Source organism: Schistocerca cancellata, chromosome 7 (genome assembly GCF_023864275.1).
Source record: "Schistocerca cancellata isolate TAMUIC-IGC-003103 chromosome 7, iqSchCanc2.1, whole genome shotgun sequence".
Taxonomy (NCBI): Eukaryota; Metazoa; Arthropoda; class Insecta; order Orthoptera; family Acrididae; genus Schistocerca; species Schistocerca cancellata.
In genome coordinates this window covers 109,856,477-109,878,763 of record NC_064632.1, presented here as the reverse complement: position 1 = coordinate 109,878,763, position 22,287 = coordinate 109,856,477, and the positions used below count along the sequence as shown (strand labels likewise).

At 46.5% G+C, this 22,287-nt stretch overlaps 1 protein-coding gene across 1 annotated transcript in view; it reads left to right on the top strand.

Moving 5' to 3' along the window:
• The window catches only part of LOC126092658 (polypeptide N-acetylgalactosaminyltransferase 2), a 183,719-nt gene that overhangs the window by 101,173 nt on the left and 60,259 nt on the right, over positions 1-22,287 (top strand). Inside the window, exon 3 of the mRNA XM_049908379.1 lies at positions 935-1,033. Coding sequence (XP_049764336.1) covers positions 935-1,033 — 99 coding nt within the window. The remainder of the gene's footprint in view (positions 1-934; positions 1,034-22,287) is intronic.

Below are 22,287 nucleotides of genomic sequence, written 5' to 3'. Positions count from 1 at the left end.
CAGGTGCTTTACAGTGGGCACTTGTTACGTGATGCGTGCTTCACTGATTATGAAAATAGCAGTTATACGAAATAAAGCAACGCTGTTGGTTACAGTGGGCTGAAATTCAAAGAAACGATTAAAGTTAAAGGACAAAAACAAACAAACAGTGTTTCGTGCAGCGGCCATGTGCTACGTGAAGAGATTTCATATGTCACTACGTAGGGTCAAGGGCGAGGCACGACAGCCTCCACTCCTGAACAGCAGAATTAGAGCACCCTACATCTTAATATCTAGCACTCCGATTCGCCCAGATGGCGGCGGCGAAGAGTCGTGGCATTCAATGAAGAGACATAAACAGTGCTGAGGAAACATCCTGCTTCATGGCGACACAACGGTCACCCAGAAGCTGGATGGAAGTCTCGTACGTGTCGCTCGATTGCGTTCCAGAAACGCAGTTCACCGTCCTATGCTATTGATTTCAGTCGGTCTGGATGTTAACCGAAAGACTATCGTGTCTGTGGAGCGTTCCTTGCACCATTTTGATAGCGACGGGGTGGTTCATTGCCTTGCTGAATTTACAAACCCCCCTCGAATTCTTACAGGCATGGCGAATGATTGGAGAGCACCTTCCTGTACATTTCGCCGCGAAAAGAAAGAAACAGACAAACACCTTTAGCACCTGGCAGAATGCTGCCCTGCGGTTTAGCGGTGTGCATTGCCTTTTGTGGTTCGCTAGGTACTTGATGGCTCTCATCGGCGCACACCAATGAGTAACATGGCTTAGGAGCCCATATAACCTGTGTTCTAACGTCTTATAATGACGCTGAAACTCATATACTCAATATTTTTAGCAGGCTGGCTTAGCTATTTCAATTTCAAATCAATTTTTTTTGAACCAGTAGTTTCTTCCCGACAGCTAGTGACCAGCCCGCCTCATCTGCTCGTGTTGCAGGTGCCGGATGCGCAAGTGGCGGGAAGACCTGCCGCCCACGAGCGTCATAATTACCTACCACAACGAAGCTCGCTCCACGCTGCTGCGTACCGTCGTCAGGTGAGTCCGTGTGTTTATTTCTTTATTTGTTCATTTAGTTCACTCTAGGCTCATTTCACAGTGATATAGGAGTTATCACGATAATACAATAATTATTAATAGGGCGATTATGCGAAAACAAGACATAATGTCAGGGAATCCCAAATAGACACCAAGAAAATAGAACGGCAAAAAAAATGTTCAGTGGGGATTTTGAACGCCCTTGCCACAGTGGTAATACCGATTCTCCTCAGGTCACCTGTCGATTGGTCAGCACTTGGATGGGTCACCGTCTGGGTCTGCCGAGTGCTGTTGGCAAGCGGTGTGCTTTCAGCCATTGTGAAGCCAGTTGAGGAGCTGCTTGATTCAGCAGTAGCGACACCGGTAACGAAAACTCACAACCGCCGGAAGAGCAGTATGCTGACCACATACCCCTCCGTATCCGCATCCGGCGACGCCTAAGTCTGAGGTCGGTACCGTTGGACCTTGAAGGCCTGTTCGGACGGTCTTTATTTTTGTTGGAATTTTGGATGGGAAACACGTGGCCACAGTTTGCACAAAACCATTGCAAAAGTCTACGAATGTTACCAAGTGAAAACTTAAATTGCGTCCTAGAAAACTTTGCTTTGAGGGTTTTATTACTTCACCTTCATTCTTGCGGATTATTTAAGGAAGCTAACATCACAACACGGAAGGAATGCTCGAATGCGATCACCCGTGTGCAAGACCTACTCAAGACAACACTATAAAACTGTAATACCGTTACCATACACAAAATCTCAGTAAATGCGAAGCACAACTTGTAGATTGTGAACAGCCAGAATACTCATAATTATAATAGCGTTTTACATAGTAAGACATGGAGGGATCTCACCCAAATCTGCGACCTACTTTTTTGTAATCTTTCTTAACGAGTCCCTTCTTTCCTGCGTCACGCTACGTATTCGAATCCACAACGCGACTGCCGGGATCGCAAAGATATTACCACACCGAGAAAACAAAACTGTCGCCTTGGCGGCTCAGATATGATTGTACAGTAACGAGGAAATCAGAGAATCGCTTCAATTTGCGACCAACTTCAGAGTCATGGAACGAGGCATTCTGAAGCAGAAGCGACGTTTCAACGTCCACGTCTACTGTGACCGGAGACCTTAACATGTTTAATGTTCACCTCTACGGTATGGTAAATAAGGGCAATTATGGGTAATGTGACCGCAGAAGAGGCGCATACGTACGCTGCTCTGCATCGCTCGACTTGAATAGGGAATCGGCCGCGATATGCAGCCGTGGGGATAATTGCTAGCCTTGCCACAGCGGACTGCAACTGTGCTCCGGATACCTGTCCACAGTGACGTACGGGCAGCTATGCATCGCTCCAGTGGCATGTGTTCGGCCTCTGGAATGCCATTGCTCCGTAAGCGCCGTCCCACCAAAGTCAGCATGGCGGACAAACGGCCTTTGACGCAGTATCGTTGCCTCGTTAAACTAATATGTTGCTAAGTGACGTATGTATCTATACGACCGACTCTCTGGTTGATCTACTGTAAACAGGATCGCTTAGCTGTGTCTTTTTGCCTTAAAAAACTAGCAAACAGGAGACCGTGCATTGGAGTCAATGCAGATATAACTACAAATATTTAGAACTTTAAGCGGTTGACGTTCGTGGAGTCATAACATCTGCTCCTTCACCGCCACTGCCTTCCATCGTGGTATAAAAGGTATGAGAAAGGTTACGCACTGACCGAAACCGGTAACCATTGAAATACATGTTTTATTACGGCCGAGACTGCTTGTAATCCTGTTATAAAGTACTTTTAGCCACACCACTGTTTTTCCACAAGAAATGTTTTCAAAAATTACTCAAAAAAATTAGCGGTATGTCGAAAATCGATCTCCCTTAATTTCTTACAATAATACCTAAATGTACGCGTCACATCCTTCACTTTATGGCGGCACACCAGTTGTGGAACACTGAAGAAATTGACGGTCACGCGTAACACACCACATTGCGTTGCTATAGCAGCATCACTAGTAACAATGCTTGTACCCGTCGTCTGGTTGGTGGAATGTGACATATGGAGCGCTGACCAGGACCATCTTTGCTCTGCGCCAGACTTTTGGCTTAACTTTCCGCGTCTGAGAATCAGTATCTGCAGAGCGCGGCCGACGTGATGCACGTTGTGGACAGTCCTCCAGGGAGAGGCGTGCGTGCGTGCCCTCCGTGGCCATCCCGCCGCCGCAAATATTGACGGTCTGCGGTATGGCGAGCAGGGTGCGCTACCACAGAGCGAGAGCAAACACGGCAGCCCACCAGGCGCGGCGCCGTACCTGGCTGCATAACCCGCAGGCGTCCAGCTTTCCGCGTACCGCGGCGCGGGCGAGGCCAAAGTAAAGGCCACTCTTCTCCCTCCGTATTTACCATTCTGTGGCCACCGACCCGTAGGCGTGCTCCTGTCCAATTCAAATGGAATGCGAAATTAAAACTGTTACAAACCTACTCTTATTCGCAGTGGGCTACACATCGACTTCAAATGCCAATATACTCGCGTCCGATTCGCACTTCGTTGCATATACACTGCAGCAACGCCCTCAAACTGAAACTTTTTGGTGGTCTCTAGAAATCTAAACATTGGCGTTCAACGTACGCAGTAATAACAGAATCGTATTTTCCCAATGTACAAGTTGCTGTGTCGTCTTACATTATTCTCTCATCGGTCACCGAAGTGAAAATGTGGCCTTTCATCAAAATCATTCGAATACATTGGAGTGGAACAGCGTGTGGGAAAGATCTTGATATTGTGATTATTGTGGCTTTTGATACTGAACTACTGCAGTGCGGATCATCAAATATTATGCACCCTACACACATACTGCCCTTATCAAGAAAGAATACTGTTCCATTTCGCAATTTTTAATCACCAGATTGAAATTTCAGATTTGCACATCGATACCGGGTAGAGAAAGAACATGAAACACAGTAAATTCTACTTCGGGAAACACGTCTCTGTAATTATTGTGTGTGTTCACATGTACAGGGTGTTTAACAATTCATGTTACGCACTTCTAGACGTTGTAAAGGGGACTTAGTACAACAAGTTTTACATACGAAATAATGTCCGGAAACGTCACAAACGACGCTACAGATCGTCAAAGTTACAGGCGCCGGGGCCTGTAAACGTATGTTATGCAGAGTAGCCCACTTAAACGTATCAGCGAAATATATCTGGAAATCATACCCGGCTCTCACGAGTGTCAGCGTAAGGCAGGCCTAATAAAAATAAATAATTTCAGACTTTCAAAAACGCAAGCAAACATTAGTTTCAACTCAAACTTAGCTTTTTAAAATGGACACTGTATTATTTCTTACGCAATTAGTAACATGAAAAACTACAAAAAATGCCATTGGTTGTATCGCAATACTTCAATTACATCCCGAGAAATTGCAAAAGCGAAGCTGACTCATGAAATAAACTAAACGCGCCGCTATTGCACATACCGAGATGCAAGCGTGATCACCACATATCAATTGGACTCTCGTGACAACAGTGGAAGTAAGATCACGTACGTCAAACACATCGCTGTTATTAGCAACATAGGGTTCACGCTTGTATCTCGAGATGTGCGATAGCGACGTGTTTCGCTTACTCCAAGCTTCAACTTCTCTTTTGAAATTTCTCGGGATGTAATTGACGTACTGCATGCAATCAACGCCACTCTTTTTCTGATTTTTCGTGTCGTTGAGTGCTTAATAAATAATACGGGGTGATCATTTAAAAAAGTTTATGTTGAAACTAATATTTACTTACGTTTTAGAATGTCTCATAGTATTTATTTTATGAGCCCCTGCCTTACATTCATACTCGTCAGAGCAGTTTCTCAGTATCTATTGTAGTTCAAGAGCTATTTGCGTTGAAACGTTAAAGTGGGCCAACCTGTATACAAGGGGGTTCCGACGTTAAAAACTTTCTTGGATGACGGCAAAGGAAAATGTGTGAATTTGAGGTAAGGGTACCTGTACCGGAAACAAACAAGTCGAAAGTTTTAAGCGAAAACCGTTCTGATACCTATGACAATGGAATGTAATGGTACATTTGTTGCTAACATTTAGGGTAGGCAGTTTTCAGAGGTATTAGTATGTACCAAAATAGGAAAAAATTCTAGTAAACGTGGACTGTAATACATATACCTTAAGTGCCATGAGCACTTAATAGAGGAAATGTGTTTTACAGTCGTTCAAAATGGTTCAAATCGCTCTGAGCACTTGGGACTTAACTTCTGAGGTCATCCGTCCCGTAGAACTTAGAATTACCTAAACCTAACTAAGGTAAGGACATCACACACATCCATGCCCGAGGCAGGATTCGAACCTGCGACCGTAGCGGTCACGTGATTCCAGACTGTAGCGCCTAGAATCGCTCGGCCACACCGGAAGAACAAGTGCTCATAGTTCCTCAGATAATGCATTTCAAAGCCAATGTTTACCAGACATTTTTTTCCTTGTTCTTGTCCATACTTCCACCTCTGAAAGTTGCCTACTCTACAAGCGTAGCAGCAACATTGCTTGTATATGTACTCCACTGTCAGAGGTATTACAACAGTTTTCGCGTATAACTTTCGACTCGTTCGTTTCTGGTACTGGGACGCATACCTCAGATTGATACATTTATCTTCCTCCATTATACCAGAAAGTTTGTAACATCATCACGGAATCATTCTGTATATACATACATTTAGAGGCACCGACGCTTGTAACCTTGACGCTCTGTAGGGTCGTTGGATGACGTTTCCGCACATGGGTTCCTGTTTAGAATATTGTGTGCTCACTCCCCTCCACAAGTTTTGGAACCTTGTAACTGGAATTTCAGAACAACTTATATCAACTTTGCCAAAATATTCAAAAATCGAAGTGTGCCCAATGAACCATGCAGATATGCATCTTGGGAACACAGGAACTGACACAACAATAAGCTAATCCATGTGGGAAAATGTGGGGCCAATGGTGGTGTCCTGTGTCGCAGGCGCTGCGATTATACTAACGGTTCGATGGGCGGTTATGTTACGTGCAACTGTCAACTGGGTGATGTTTACGTAAAAACTATTAGGAACAGTTGCAAGCTTCATTGGCACCTATATTTATGAATAGCAAGTTCCGGAAATGATAACGAGCTAAATGGGAGTAGGTTGGGCGTATGATGCGACATTGAAGAAGGAGGTTCCTTCAAAAAATGGTTCAAATGGCTCTACGCACTATGGGACTTAACATCTGAGGTCATCAGTCCCCTAGACGTAGAACTGTTTAAATCTAACCAACCTAAGGACATTACACACATCCATGCCCGAGGCAGGATTCGAACCAACCTCATGGCCAGCATAGGAACACGTTGCAGAGTTTACATTACCGTCCGTGGTGGTCACACGTCGTATTAAGAACTATTTCCGCCCGCATCTCGTGGTCGTGCGGTAGCGTTCTCGCTTCCCACGCCCGGGTTCCCGGGTTCGATTCCCGGCGGGATCAGGGATTTTCTCTGCCTCGTGATGGCTGGGTGTTGTGTGCTGTCCTTAGGTTAGTTAGGTTTAAGTAGTTCTAGGGGACTGATGACCATAGCTGTTAAGTCCCATAGTGCTCAGAGCCAGCCAAGAACTATTTCCCATCTTTTGTAACGTCCAGAGGACTATAAATAAAGCGATGACTTCATTGTAACTATCCATAACAGATTCCTTTTGTATTTGTGTCCAGTAGGACTGATAGGATAAGAAATGAGGACTTTCTCAGTAGCATCGGCGAGGATAAAAACACACATATGCAAAACTTAAAGACGGAAGTAAGTTTCGCAGGCCAAGTAACAGAGCTTGAATGGATTGGATATATAAGAAAATGGTCTTTTCTGTTCGTACCATTGTGTGGGTAAAATCTTCTCAGGTATTGTTGAAAGGAAAGGTTTCAAGTACTTAGGATGCATATTCTCACAGGATGACAACATAGTGAAAGAACTGGAAGTGAGGTGTAGCAAAGCTAAAGCAGTGAGCGCCCAGCTACGATGTACTCTCTTCTGCAAGAAGGAAGTCAGTACCAAAACAAAGTTATCTGCGCACCGTTCAATCTTTCGACCAACTTCGTTATATGGGAGCGAAAGCTGGGTGGATTCAGGTTACCTTATCAATATGGTTGAGGTTAGGGATATGAAAGTAGCTAGAATGATTGCAGGTACTAGTAGATTGGGAACAATGGCAGGAGGGTGTCCACAATGAAGAAATCAAAGAAAAATTTGGAATGGACTCTATAGATGTAGCAGTCAGGGCGAACAGGCTTAGATGGTGGGGTCATGTTACACGCAAGGGAGAAGCACGGTTACCGAAGAGACTCATGGGTTCAGCAGTAGATGGTAGGAGGAGTCGGGGTAGACCAAGGAGAAGGTACCTGGATTCAGTTAAGAATGATTTTGAAGAGACACCAATGTTAGCACTGAATAGGGGATCATGGAGGAATTTTATAAGGGGGAGGGGCATGAAAGGACGAAACTGGTCTGCGTACTTGCGCAGCGCGAGCAGCGGGTCCTGGGACAACTGCGAGCTGCCCTGATTTCCACACAGTTTGTTTTTCATGCAGGATGGGGTCAAAATAGGCAGCTCACACTCCTGTTGTTGCCTGCCAGTCTTCGTGTGGAGTACTTCTAGACAGAAATCAAGGACAGGTACTTGCTTTTGTCGTTATGTGCACGACGCATTCGTGATCTGCCTCCATGGAAGAGACTAACGCCATGACTACCTCGCACATCTGAACTCGATACCTCTCAACATCAGATTGACTACGGGGACAGATATAGAGGGAAGACCATCGTTCCGTGTCGTTACGGTCAAAAGAAGAGCGGATGGTGTAATATTGTGTCCTGCCCGCGACGTAATAATCTTCTATTTTCCTTTCCAATCCAAATATTAAAAAAAGAAAAATGTTCAGATGTGTGTGAAATCTTATGGGACTTAACTGCTAAGATCATCAGTCTCTAAGCTTACACACTGCTTAACCTAAATTATCCTAAGGACAAACACACACACCCATGCCCGAGGGAGGACTCGAATCTCCGCCGGGACCAGGCGCACAGTCCATGACTGCAGCGCCCAAGACCGCTCGGCTAATCCCGCGCGGCGAAATATCAAAAGTTAAAGATATAATTTAATGTTTGTGCCAATTAACTGCGCTGCAAGTCACTGAATATGTACGCCCAGGATAATGAGAACGGCGTAGCATTATCATCTGTATTTTGTCCTATATAAGAATGCGCGCTCGTCTTTTCTTTCTCTCTCTTTACTCGCGCGCCTTTCCGACAGCATCATACGCTATCAGACTCCTATATTCTTCCATTTTGTTTCAAATGAACTGAAATTGTATTCCTGTTAGGAATTTGTTTAGTTGTGTCATTATTATCGGCAATTGCGATTACCAAAATTACTTAACTAGGAATATTTTTCTTTCGCTCCAGAATCGAGCTGAGATTACTGTAATTTCTACGTGTTTCGCCGAAATACGGAACAATTATTTTGTTCAAAACTGTAGATAAGTGTTCGAGATGTCAGATGTCTGTATAAAAAACTTACTTTGTGAAATAATAGTTGATAATTTGGCACTTCCGCTTTCATTTCATAGTAACGGTTATCAATCACCAATTTATAAAATGTTAGAGATTTTGCTTTACTACATTTTTTTCTTACGTTGTCAACGCGGTACTTGAGTATTGGTCATCAGTGTGGGATCCGTACCAGATCGGGTAGACGGAGGAGATAGAGAAGTTCCAAAGAAGAGCGGCGCGTTTCGTCACAGGGTTATTTGGTAGCCATGATAGCGTTACGGAGATGTTTAGCAAACTCAAGTGGCAGACTCTGCAAGAGAGGCGCTCTGCATCGCGGTGTAGCTTGCTGTCCAGGTTTCGAGAGGGTGCGTTTCTGGATGAGGTATCGAATATATTGCTTCCCCCTACTTATACCTCCCGAGGAGGTCACGAATGTAAAATTAGAGAGATTCGAGCGCGCACAGAGGCTTTCAGACAGTCGTTCTTCCCGCGAACCATACGCGACTGGAGCAGAAAAGGGAGGTAATGACAGTGGCACGTAAAGTGCCCTCCGCCACACACCGTTGGGTGGCTTGCGGAGTATAAATGTAGATGTAGATGTAGATACCCACGAAATTAATTTAGAACTGATATGAATTTTCTCACGAGGCGAGAAGACAATTTTCCATTCCCCTGAGAATTTAAGATCGCAAACTAAACGTTTTTCCAGCACGTTAAGAGTCTACTGATCTTCACTTCAAACTACAAAAAAGGTAAAAAAATTAAGAAAGTGATTTGTGTATGCGAATGAGATATTTAAATTCATTTACCTTTTCATTTATTAGCTTTCCTCCTGACTAATCAATTGTTAGTTATATTATTTATTATTATTATTATTAAGGCACCTGAACCACAGTGTGTATAGGAAGGAAACACACACTGACCTGTACCTGCACGCAGACAGTTGCCACCACCTTGCGCAGATGAGTGGGCCGCTCAAAACACGGTTACTCGGAATGACAAATTGGGCTCGCTCTGCACCGTACAACTGCAGTAGCCAGGAGAAGGTGCGGACAAAAAGGCAGCTACAGTCTTTATGTCGTACACTAATATACTATCGGGAAGAATGGGTCGCATCCTGAAAAACAAAGAGACGGAAAACTGTCTTGTCAAAGTGAGAGTTTACGTAAGCCCGGGCATACCAGATCCAGTACGAACGTGGCGAGACATATATCGCGCAAACTGTGTGCACCCTCGAAGATCGCTGACAAGAGCGCCAGCGGTACACTAGACTACGTAAGCTAATAAGTTAGGCGGTCGTACAGAGCTGTTAATCCGAGACTCATGCCGTGAAATACGGAAACACTAAGGCTTTAGTACAAATGTCTCAGCGAGCGAGTTGGCGCAGTGGTTAGAGGCTAGTCTCGCCATTCGTGAAGATAACTGTTCAAACCCGCGTCCAGCTATCCTGATTTAGGTTTTCTGTGATTTCCCGAAATCGCTTCAGGCGAACTACGGGATGGCTGCTTTGAAAGGGCACGGCTGATTTCCTTCGCTATTCTTCTCTAATCTGATGGAACCGATGACCGCGCTGTTTGGTCCCCTCCCCGAAACCAACCAACCAATCAACAAACGTCCGAATGCATCGTTAGAGGAACCATTGAAAGACGCATCAGGGACGACCTTGTCAAACGAGACTGCGGCAAATTTTTAAATTCATGTCGGTTTCCGCCAAACAACCCTGTATAATGTCATAGTAATCCCAAACTTCGATTACTTTTCTAAAAATGATACAGTAATACTGTCTTGGTTTCATTTATACTAGTTACACTAAGACATTCGCGGTGGCTGCAAGTGAGACCTCTGTTATCGACTTTACGGATCACTCACGTTTTCATAAACGGAATCACATTTCAAGAGAATAAATATCGGATCAAATAGATCAAAATGTAGTTTTGAAAAAGATGTCCTACAACACAGCCTGGTATCCAAGTGTGTACTAAAAATATCAAAATAAGAATCACACTAGACATTTCAAACACTTCGCAAAATTTTTAGAAAATGTTGAAGTTTTCTATGTTTGTGGAAAAAGTGCAATTAACTCTGCAAATTTTCCGCGAATAAATCGGACGAAATTTCAAGAAGAATGACACCAAGACCGCCAGATCCAACATGAAATACATCTACATATACGTGATTATTCTGCTATTCACAATTAAGTGACTGGCAGAGGGTTCAATGAACCACCTTCAAGCTGTCTCTCTACAGTTCCACTCTCGAACGACGCGCGGGAGAAAGAACCCTTGAATTTTTCTGTAGAGCCCTGCTTTCTCGTATTTTATCGTGATTATCATTTCTCCCTATGTAGGTGGGTGGCAACAGAATGTTTTCGCAGTCGGAGGAGACAACTGGTGATTGAAATTTCATGAGACGGTCCCGTTGCAACGAAAAATGCCTTTTTTTTTTTAATGATTGCCACTCCAATTCGCGTATCATGGCTGTGGCACTATCTTCCCTATTTCGCGATAATACAAAAAGAGCCGCCCTGCTTTGAACTTTTTCAGTATCATCCGTCAGTCCTACCTGATACGGATCCCACACCGCACAGCAACACTCCAGAAGAAGGCGGACAAGCGTGGTGTAAGCAGTCTCTTTAGTAGACCTGTTGCACCTTCTAATGTTCTGCCAATGAATTGCAGTCTTTGGTTTGCTCTACCCACAACATTATCTATGTGATCGTTCCAGCTTAGGTTATTTGTAATTGTAATCCCTAAGTATTTAATTGAATTTACAGCCGTTAGATTTGTGTGACTTACCGCGTAATCGAAATTTAGCGGATTTCTTTTAGTACTCATGTGAATAACTTCAGAATTTACTTCATTCATGGTCAATTGCCACTTTTCACACCACACAGATATCTTATCTAAATCATCTTGCAATTAATTTTGGTCGTCTGATGACTTAACAAGACGGTAAACGACAGCATCATCTGCAAATAATGTTAGAGGCTACTCTGATTGTCTCCAATGTCGTTAACATAGATCTGGAACAATAGAGGGCCTATAACACTTCATTGGGAAACGCAGGATATTACTTCTGTTTTACTCGATGACTTTCCGTCTATTACTACGAACTGTGACCTTTCTGACAGGAAATCACGAATACAGTCGCACAACTAAGGCGATATTCCATAGTCACACAGTTTGGTTAGAAGACGCTTGTGAGGAACGATGTCGAAAGCCTTCTGAAAGTCAAAAAATATGGAGTCAATTTGACATCCCCTGTCGATAGCATTACTTCATGAGTACAGGGTGTTACAAAAAGGTACGGCCAAACTTTCAGGAAACATTCCTGACACACAAATAAAGAAAAGATGTTATGTGGACATGTGTCCGGAAACGCTTAATTTCCATGTTAGAGCTCATTTTAGTTTCGTCAGTATGTACTGTACTTCCTCGATTCACCGCACGTTGGCCCAACTGAAGGAAGGTAATGACTTCGGTGCTTGCGTTGACATGCGACTCATAGCTCTACAGTACTAGCATCAAGCACATCAGTACGTAGCATCATCAGGTTAGTGTTCATCACGAACGTGGTTTTGCAGTCAGTGCAATGTTTACAAATGCGGAGTTGGCAGATGCCCATTTGATGTATGGATTAGCACGGGGCAATAGCCGTGGCGCGGTACGTTTGTATCGAGACAGATTTCCAGAACGAAGGTGTCCCGACAGGAAGACGTTCGAAGCAATTGATCGGCGTCTTAGGGAGCACGGAACATTCCAGCCTATGACTCGCGACTGGGGAAGACCTAGAACGACGAGGACACCTGCAATGGACGAGGCAATTCTTCGTGCAGTTGACGATAACCCTAATGTCAGCGTCAGAGAAGTTGCTGCTGTACAAAGGGTAACGTTGACCACGTCACTGTATGGAGAGTGCTACGGGAGAACCAGTTGTTTCCGTACCATGTACAGCGTGTGCAGGCACTATCAGCAGCTGATTGGCCTCCACGGGTACACTTCTGCGAATGGTTCATCCAACAATGTGTCAATCCTCATTTCAGTGCAAATGTTCTCTTTACGGATGAAGCTTCATTCCAACGTGATCCAATTGGAAATTTTCACAATCAACATGTGTGGGCTGACGAGAATCCGCACGCAATTGTGCATTCACGTCAACAACACAGATTTAATGTGAACGTTTGGGCAGGCATTGTTGGTGATGTCTCGATTGAGCCCCATGTTCTCCCACCTACGCTCAATGGAACACGTTATCATGATTTCATACGGGATACTCTACCTGTGCTACTAGAACATGTGCCTTTACAAGTACGACACAACATGTGGTTCATGCACGATGGAGCTCCTGCACATTTCAGTCGAAGTGTTCGTACGCTTCTCAACAACAGATTCGGTGACCGATGGATTGGTAGAGGCGGACCAATTCCATGGCCTCCACGCATTTGAAAGTTCTTGTCTGCGCAACCCTGGTACCAAATGTAGAGACTCTTCGTGTTCTTATTGTAGACGGCTGTGATACAATACGCCATTCTCCAGGGCTGCATCAGTGCATCAGGGATTCCATGCGACGGAGGGTGGATGCATGTATCCTCACTAACGGAGGACATTTTGAAAATTTCTGTAAAAAAGTGTTTGAAGTCACGCTGGTACGTTCTGTTGCTGTGTGTTTCCATTCCATGATTAATGTGATTTGAAGAGAAGTAATAAAATGAGCTCTAACATGGAAAGTATGCGTTTCCGGACACATGTCCACATAACATATTTTCTTTCGTTCTGTGTGAGAAATGTTTCCTGGAAGTTTGGCCGTACCTTTTTGTAACACCCTGTATAAAGAGCTAGTTGTGTTCCACAAGAACGATATTTTATGAATCCGTGCTGACTATAGCCCGCATCTCGTGGTCGTGCGGTAGCGTTCTCGCTTCCCACGCCCGGGTTCCCGGGTTCGATTCCCGGCGGGGTCAGGGATTTTCTCTGCCTCGTGATGGCTGGGTGTTATGTGCTGGCCTTAGGTTAGTTAGGTTTAAGTAGTTCTAAGTTCTAGGGGACTGATGACCATAGATGTTAAGTCCCATAGTGCTCAGAGCCATTTGAACCATTTTTTGCTGACTATATGTCAGTTAAGTCGTTTCTTCGCCGGCCGCTGTGACTGTGCTTTTCTAGGCGCTTCAGTCCGGAACCGTGTTGCTGCTACGATCGCAGGTTCAAATCCTGCCTCGGGCATGGATGTGTGTGTTGTCATTTGGTTAGTTAGGTTTAAGTAGTTCTAAGTCTAGGGGATTGATGACCTCAGATGTTAAGTCCCATAGTGGTTAGGGCCATTTGAACCATTCTTTTTCTTCGAATACTTCATAATGTTCGAAAGTATATGTTCCGTAACCCTACTGCAAATCGACGTTAGCGATATGGGCCGATAATTTAGCGGATTACTCCTGTTTCCCTTTTTGGGTATTGGTGTGAGTTGAGCAACTTTGTCTTTAGGCACGGAACTTTCTGTGAGCGAGCGGTTGTATATAATCTGCTATCTTTGGAGCGCATTGTGTACGTGACAGGCAGTGTAACCATTCTAGGAATACTCAAGAAGAATCTAAAGTGGACCCAGCGTGAAGGGCCACTTCTCTGCAATGTTGCGTTGTGGCGCTGGTGCAGACCGGTTTCATCTCAGATAAACATCAAAAATCAAATATTTTATTAAAACCCACGAGAGTACACGTGTGGCATCGCGGTGAGAACAAAATGTGATGCGCCCAAGAATGCTGCGTCCAGGAACATTGACGTCTAGAGATCGCTCAGCGGCGTGTCCCAGTTAGACGCTGCACGCCTGCTTGCGAGAGCTAAGATACTTGCAGGGGATGACAGTCTCTAATGCAGGATCTCTCTGCTAGGAATAACGGCGATTGATCCCAGGGACCCATACCAGTGCAGAAGATGTGCTGTTCCGATCTGGATCCGCAGTCCTCCAGGATAGTGCCGCTGGAGTGAACCTGGAGGCTGCTCACTGGTGGAGAGACAGTAGGTCCAGGAAAGAGGACTTGGTGCTAGAACATGACGTAGAGGTGGACGTCAATATCGCTCTGACGCCTGGCATAGCCAGTGCTGCCAGGCTGCTAAAATTGACGGTTGTTTATACGGGCTAGGAGCTCACTTGTGAGCGCTGCTTCCAGCTACGTTCAGAAATTCAAATGCTTGTCCTGGAGATGTTGAAACTGCTTAGTCTGTCGTGCGAGTACCCCACGTCCGCGTTGGCAAGACTGCTGTCCTGGGCGTGGACCGCCTCACAATGCATGAAAAGCCCTGTTGCTGCAAGCGGAGTGCCACCATCGTAGCGCCTGTCAACTGCTTATGGCTACTTCCACTCCTCGGCTGAGCTGCAAGTTTCTGCAGTAACACCCAAAACGTAGTGCCGGAGCTACTCATCCGTGGATGCCTGTAGCGGCACTACACATCCTTGGGTGCCTTTTTCACCTACATGGGTGGATTTCATTGCTGAAGACCAAGCCAGGCACAGTACTGTGAGGAGACGCATTGTATCAGATGTCACGCCGCAATTGTCTCTTGTTTACGATTTAGAGCGGACTTAAGACAGACGATGTTCGGTGCCTCTTACGAGGGGAGTTCAATAAGTAATGCGATACGTTTTTTTCCTCCGCCAATTTCGGCTGAAATGTGCGGAATTTTTTGCAGGACAACATGTGATATTCCAGCTTCAGCCCCTATAGTTTCGTGGAGTTCGGACTGTTGGCGGCGTTATACGTAGCCTTCAAAATGACGTCTGTAACGCTGGTGCGTTTCAAGTAGACAGCTGTCACTGAGTTTCTTTTGGCGGCAAACTACAGAATCGGACATATTGACGGATGCTTGCAGAATATCAACGGAGATCTGGCAGTGAACAAAAGCACGGTGAGTCGTTGGGTGAAGCGTTTGTCGTCACCGCAACAAGGTCACGCAAATCTATCCGATCTCTTGCGTGCTTGCCGGCGCTCACAGCGGCGACTCCTGCAGCGTATGAACCTACTGACCCTCTTATTCGAGGTGATCGACGGATCACAGTCAAACACATCTACAATTGGACGCCTCTGTCGGTAGTGTTGACACACTCGTCCACAGTTGGGGTACTCAACGCTGTGTACACGCTGCGTTCCTCGCCACCGAACAGAAGACGAAGGAGTTGCTTGCGCGTTACAAGGCTGATAGTAACAGTTTTTCTGTCGAACATCGTCACGGGCGATGCAACATGCGCTCATCACTTCGAAGCAGAAACAAAACTCAATCCATGGACTGGCGCCACACCCCCTCTTCTCTGAAGGAAAAAGTGCAAAGTCGCACCCTCAGCAGCGAGAGTCTCCTGGGTCTCTGCAGGGGGTTAATCTGCTTGATGTCCTTCCTCGTGGTGCAATGATCAACCCTGAAGTGACTGTCAATTGAAGACATAAAGCCTGAAGACACTGAGACACCGTCAGGAAATTGAAGGAACGACTTCAGCATGTTAGTCGCCAAAAAAATATGGACGGTCTTCTCCTTCTCCACGACCACGCAAGGCGTCATATAAGTCTGCGCACCCAGGGCGAGCTCACAAAACTTCATTGGACTTTTCTTCCTCATCCTCCCTACAGCCTGGATCTCGCACCTTCGACTTCCACCTGTTTGGCCCGGTGAAGGATACACTCCGCGCGGAACAGTACTTGGATAATGCGGATGTTATTGATGCAGCAAGACGTTGGCTCCGACATAGGCCAGTAGAATGGTAGCATGCGGGCAAACAACCTCCGGGTAAGCTAGCGTAAGGCCGTTGCATTGAACGGAGAGAATGTTGAAAAATAGAGTTTTGCAGTGAAATGAGTGGGGTGTATTTGAATCCTCGATAAAAAACAACCTGTTTTCAGAAAAAAAGTGTTGCGTTACTTATTGAACGCCGCTCGTACATACACTCTCTGTCTTATTTTGAGGATACTTAAAGGGATAAAGGACTGCTACGATCAAACCACTCACAAAAGGGAAAACATGTACAGCTTTGAGATTTGCAAGAGTTACTGAAATGTTACTGGTACTCAAGAAACCGATCTAACGGACTGAGCATGGTGGCAGCACCCTCATGTTTACGCTCGAGAAAGAGGCAGCAGATGTAGCAACAGCGTATTCTGCAGCATCCTTACAAGTAAGCACCGTCACACGCTAACGTGTACACATCAATGCCCTGCAGAGTTCACAGTTTAACAGTACCCTTCGCACACTTTGGTAACATTTACACACGAGAGTGTAATGTGTATAAATCCATGATTCGTTTGAATAAAACCACTCGGAGTTTTAATTCAGAGGCTTTATTTTCATGTAAAAATTTAATGTAGTATGTTGATTTTGAAAATGTACAATCTCGTACGAACTCATGACGACTCGTTTAGTCGCGCACCTTTTAAAACAAAATGTTATTGACAGAATAACTTTTCTCAGAATTTCCTCGCTGGCGTTGAAGTCCGTTTGTGTGTAATAAAAGGTTTGGTAAACTGTAGGATACAGATTGTGTCTTTTTACAACCACACTGTTTTTTTTCTTCTTACGTAAATATGTTTCAGCAATTCTGTGCCATCATCTGTGGGTTTTGTTTACTGAAAACTGTAAAAAGTGAACATATTTTAGCTTGTAGCTGATGTAACAGAATGAGGCCTAAAGAAAGTTTTTGTTCCTTTTGCTTCTTACCGTGATTTTACATTCTATGATATTGCAGGACCAACTGTATGGTTTCCAGCACTAATAGCATGTCATCTACTAACCAAATGATGTAAAATTGAATTTCAATGGCGAGTTAACACATGCCTTGATTTTTAAGAAACGTGATTTTGGCGTGAGAAAATGTTTTGCATATATATTTATTATTAAGGATCACAACAAAACGTGTTGTTGAAATTCGCATTTACGTAATTTGGTTTGCAGATGACAAGCTGTCAGTGCAGGGCACCATACAGTTGGTCCTGCAAAACCATATAATGTAAAATCACGGTAAGAAGCAGATCGAATCAAAGCTTTTTTCGGCTTCACTTTGGTCGATCATATACAACCTGAAATATGTTTTCAGTAAGAAAAACCCGCCGATGATGTCACGGAGCTGAAGAAACATGTCTGGGTGAATAAACAGTGTGTTTCCAAAAAGGAGAAACCTATATCCTATAATTCAACTGAAAACACCGAGAGAAAGAAAAGAGCTGTAGATCCAAACGGTGAAAGCCTTTGTAAAGTTAGTATTATTTTATACTGTTCATAATAAGGTAGATATTGCTGTCTAGTAGCACGTGTACTCATTTCAGCGGAATATTTTTTATATTTACATTTTTTCCCCTACATACTTGAGCGGCAATGCGATCAGCATCGTTATCTTCTGCTAAAATTTGCACTCGTTGACCTACTCAACTTCTAACATTTTGCTTGCGTGTTCCATCAGCTCTTCTGTCTGTCATTCCTCGCTGCTTCTCACTGATAATAAATGTAGTAACTGCAAGGACGGCTAAGGTAGTTTTGCAGTCTCTTTCCATGCTTGGATTCAGAAATAACGGTGCTCACTGCTACTGGAATGTGGCTGTACAGAGGTACTGGTCAACTTAGTTCCCGTCATCGCCAAGGTCTGTGGTTCGCTTTGTCGACTAATATTTCCAGACCATTCGTTTATTTTCTTCAGAGACTGCAGGATGTTATTCATCGTACAAAACGTTCTTGCATTGGACATTCGAGGTTCACAGTGTCATAACCGTCATACGCAGCGAATACACAGCAAAATCTTGGAAGTTCTTGTTATTACCACAGATCGACGTACTTGCGAGCAATCTGGCAGTTTCTTCGCGCAGCCTGCGTGCTACAAAACCCGCCGCCGCCGCTACGGAGCAAAACACGAGGTCTCTTCCCTCATCTCAAATCCCCATCCCCCTGTTCTCCACTCCACCCGGCCTGGAGTACTTCACGCCCCAGCGGTCGCCGTCTTTTGTGCTGGTTCTATACGAGCTGACGATGTTGTGTGTGTGTGTGTGTGTGTGTGTGTGTGTGTGTGTGTGTGCGCGTGCTCGCCGCTTTAATTAAACCACTCAAGGCGTCGTTAGAGGGCGACGCTAACTGCAGAAAAGTGGCGAGGGAGGAACAAAAATAAAAAAAGGAAAAAAAAAATGTAGGCTCCGAATGTCGTAAACCAAACTGCAATAAACGCCAAGAAGTCTGTAATTTTTTTTCTCTTTACCTTTTTCCCCTCTAACGTCCGTTCTTTTTCCAAGGCGGTATTCTAATTAAAAATTCAAGAGCTGTTTCTTGCCCTGCACTATTCTCCCCTCCTCGAAACCACAGAAAGAATAAAAAAATTGTGGCGTCCCTAGACGTCAAGGGAGAGTGATATTACGAATTGAAACGTAACGAGTTTATAACAATCAGAAAATTGGGGCTGGTCTAATGGAGGATGAGTTGGGGTGGGGGGTGAGGAGAGGTAGATGATCTGACGGCAGACGGCATGATTAAAGTTTCCTGCAGCTGCGGTTACTTACACCACCACTACCGGCGCGCTTGCTCGTGCAGTGAACGCCTTTCATCCCCGGTGCCACGAGGCAGCGGTATTAAAAAGCAAGCTCGCAGACGCAAACAGTACGAGAAAGGAATGAGCGAAAAAAAGGCAACAAAAAGAAAGAGCAGGGTAAGGGGGAACGGGAGGCGGTGGACAACAAGGAAAGCAGAAATACCAGCGGTGGCTCGACCCGACAAAAGGAACAACGGTACCAGCGACCCGGAGCAAATTTGGAAAAGGGGTGAGGTGAGGGGGGCGGGAGGGGAGTGTGGCTCCGTTGTGAAGGGGTGTAGCCGTGCCCTGTGTGCGAGTAACGCTATCCGTGAGAGCGAGCCGAGGACAAACAGGCCTGGGGCGGGAAAAGGGTACGGATAGGGGCCTCCCAGCAGCGGTCCGTGCGCTGAGCGCTGCGCCCGCCGCCCCGGCTCCTTTTAATTACGACAGCTGCGGGAGGCCAGGCGCTCTGCAACAGAACGCCCCACTCACGCATACACTCAGTCTCGCACACAGACGGGCGGTTTGCCTCCAGTCTGGGGCGCGCCTCGGGGGCAGCAAGTTTAGCCGCCGAGCGCTCTCTGCCTTCCTCAGACGCTGCTCCTACGGGAGGGAAGCGACAGTGCTAGCACCCTGGCGAGAGTGCACTCCGCGGCCGCGCCGTTGCAGCTTCTGCGCGTGTCTCCTGGCGACGACGCTGCTGTCAAAACTGCAAAGTGGCAACATTTGCCCACTTACCACGTTAAAAACGGGGCACCTATTGTGGTTCGTCTACACTGTCCAGTCACATTAACATAACTACCTGTCAAAAGACTGAATAACCACCTTCCGCAGCGCGAACTGTTGCGAGACGTGCAGGAAGATTATCAGTGAATTTCTGGAAGGGATGTGGAGCCATGTCAACTCCAGTGCTAGGGCTAGCAGATTTCTCGGGTGAGCGTCCAGGCGCGAACAGCTCGATCGAGATGGTCCCACTTGTGCCATTTCTCTGTCGCGTTGCGTATCCGGCACTATCGATAGCGACTTGTATTTCTGTTTCCGTCTGGTTCGGCCTGCGCAGCGCTGAGGCGGCTGCTGCCCTCTGGATCGTTTTTCGCGGGGGGGCCGCGCGCGCTCGGCTCGGCAGTTGGATTCGCACCGAGCTGGTGGTATTTTGCCTTCCGCCCCGGCACGGAGGTGTGGTCTCGTTGTTGGCGGGCCTCGTTGATTTGGCCGTTGGGCGGTGTGGCGTGTTGGTGACGTGCTGCAGTGGACAACTGATAGATCCCTGCACGCGATCGCTCGAGGTTCTCCGCCTCTGAAAAGGGTGCCACGATATCGCTTGGGTTTCCGCACCCAGGAGTTGTAAGGACTGCAGGGTAGCATTTCTGTGTGTTTGCTCAGTACGGTCTGCGTGGCGGGGTTCGTTTCACCTTACTTCAGCTATTGTTTATATTTTCTGCGTGATTTCGTTTTGGCCGGAGTCTAGGGGTCGAGTTTTCTGCTGGTGTGTACCCGGTCGTCGCCCCCGTTTTCCCACCCGGGGGGCAGCCGTATCTGTTGGTGGGAATTAATTGGCAGTGTGTGTTTTGCGTTGACCCGGTGTGCTCACGCACCCTGATTCTGGGTTGAAACGAACCCCGCCACGCAGACCGGACAGAGCAAACACACAGAAAGCCTGCCCTGCAGTCCTTACAACTCCTGGGTGCGGAAACCCAAGCGATATCGTGGCACCCTCAGAGGCGGAGAACCTCGAGCGATCGCGTGCAGGGATCTATCAGTTGTCCACTGCAGCACATCAGCAACACGCCACACCGCCCAACGGCCAAATCAACAAGGCCCGCCAACAACGAGACCACACCTCCGTGCCGGGGCGGAAGGCAAAATACCACCAGCTCAGTGCGAATCCAGTTGCCGAGCTGAGCGCGCGCGGCCCCCCGCGGAAAACGCTCCAGAGAGCAGCAGCCGCCTCAGCGCCTGCGCAGGCCGAACCGGACGGAAACAGAAATACAAGTCGCTATCGATAGTGCCGGATATGCAACGCACCAGAGAAATGGCACACCACTTATTCTCGATTGGGCTTGAATACGGTGAATTTCGTGGCCATGAGTACGGTAAACTCATCCTTGTGTTGATGAAACCATGTACATACACTGCGAGCTGCGTGACACGTTTCGTTGTCCTGCTGATAGATGCCACCCTCCCGCGGAAACAGATTCTGCATTTAGCAGTGGAAATGGCCCCCAAGGATAGAGGCGTACTTCTGTTCATCCATTTTGTCCTTGAGAAAGACGAGATCACCCACCCCGCCAGGTTAGCCTAGAGCGCTAATGCGCTGATTCCTGGACTCGGGCAGGCGCGCCGGCCCCGGGTCGAATCCGCCCGCCGGATTAACGACGAGGGCCGGTGTGCCGGCCAGCCTGGATGTGGTTTTTAGGCGGTTTTCCACATCCCTCTAGGTGAATAGTGGGTTGGTCCCCACGTCTCGCCTCAGTTACACGACTCACAGACATTTGAAACACATCCGCACTTTTCCATGATTTCCCCTAGGCGCAGACAGATGGGGTACTCTGATTCCACCCCAGGAGGTACGGGGTGGCGGCAGGAAGGGCATCCGGCCACCCCTTCAAATTAACATGCCAAATCCGCTTTAACCACGCCAACCCCGCGCAAAATGCGGGACAGAGGCGCAATCGATAGAATGACGAGATCACCCAGGGAATGTCACGAAATTATCCCCCGTCTTCCGGCCTGCGTCCTTTCCTTTCAGACGTTTCAGGCCCTACACACCCAGCGCCGTCTGTCAGATGGAGCACAAAACGTGATTCATCTCAAAAGGCGACCTGTCGCCAATCAACGGACGTCCAGTTGTGGTACCGGCGTGCAAATTCCATCCTTCGTCGCCGACGAGCAGCGGTCAGCACGGGTGCGTGAACCAGGCGCGTGCTGCGGAGACCCACACGCAGCAGCGTTCGCGGAGCGGTCGTTACGGAGACCCCTCGGCTCATTTGGGCGAATAGTTGCTCAATAGTTGCAATTCTGTTCGCCCGTTTACATCTACTCAACCGTTGTCCATCTTTGTCGTCTTCGTTCAGCACAGCAGTTGCCTCGGCGGCATTTTTGGACAGCGTCATTTTGCCATACATGGTATACTTTGACCAAGGCGGCCTGCGATTAGTTTAAAAACTTAGTAATTTCATAAATTCTTCC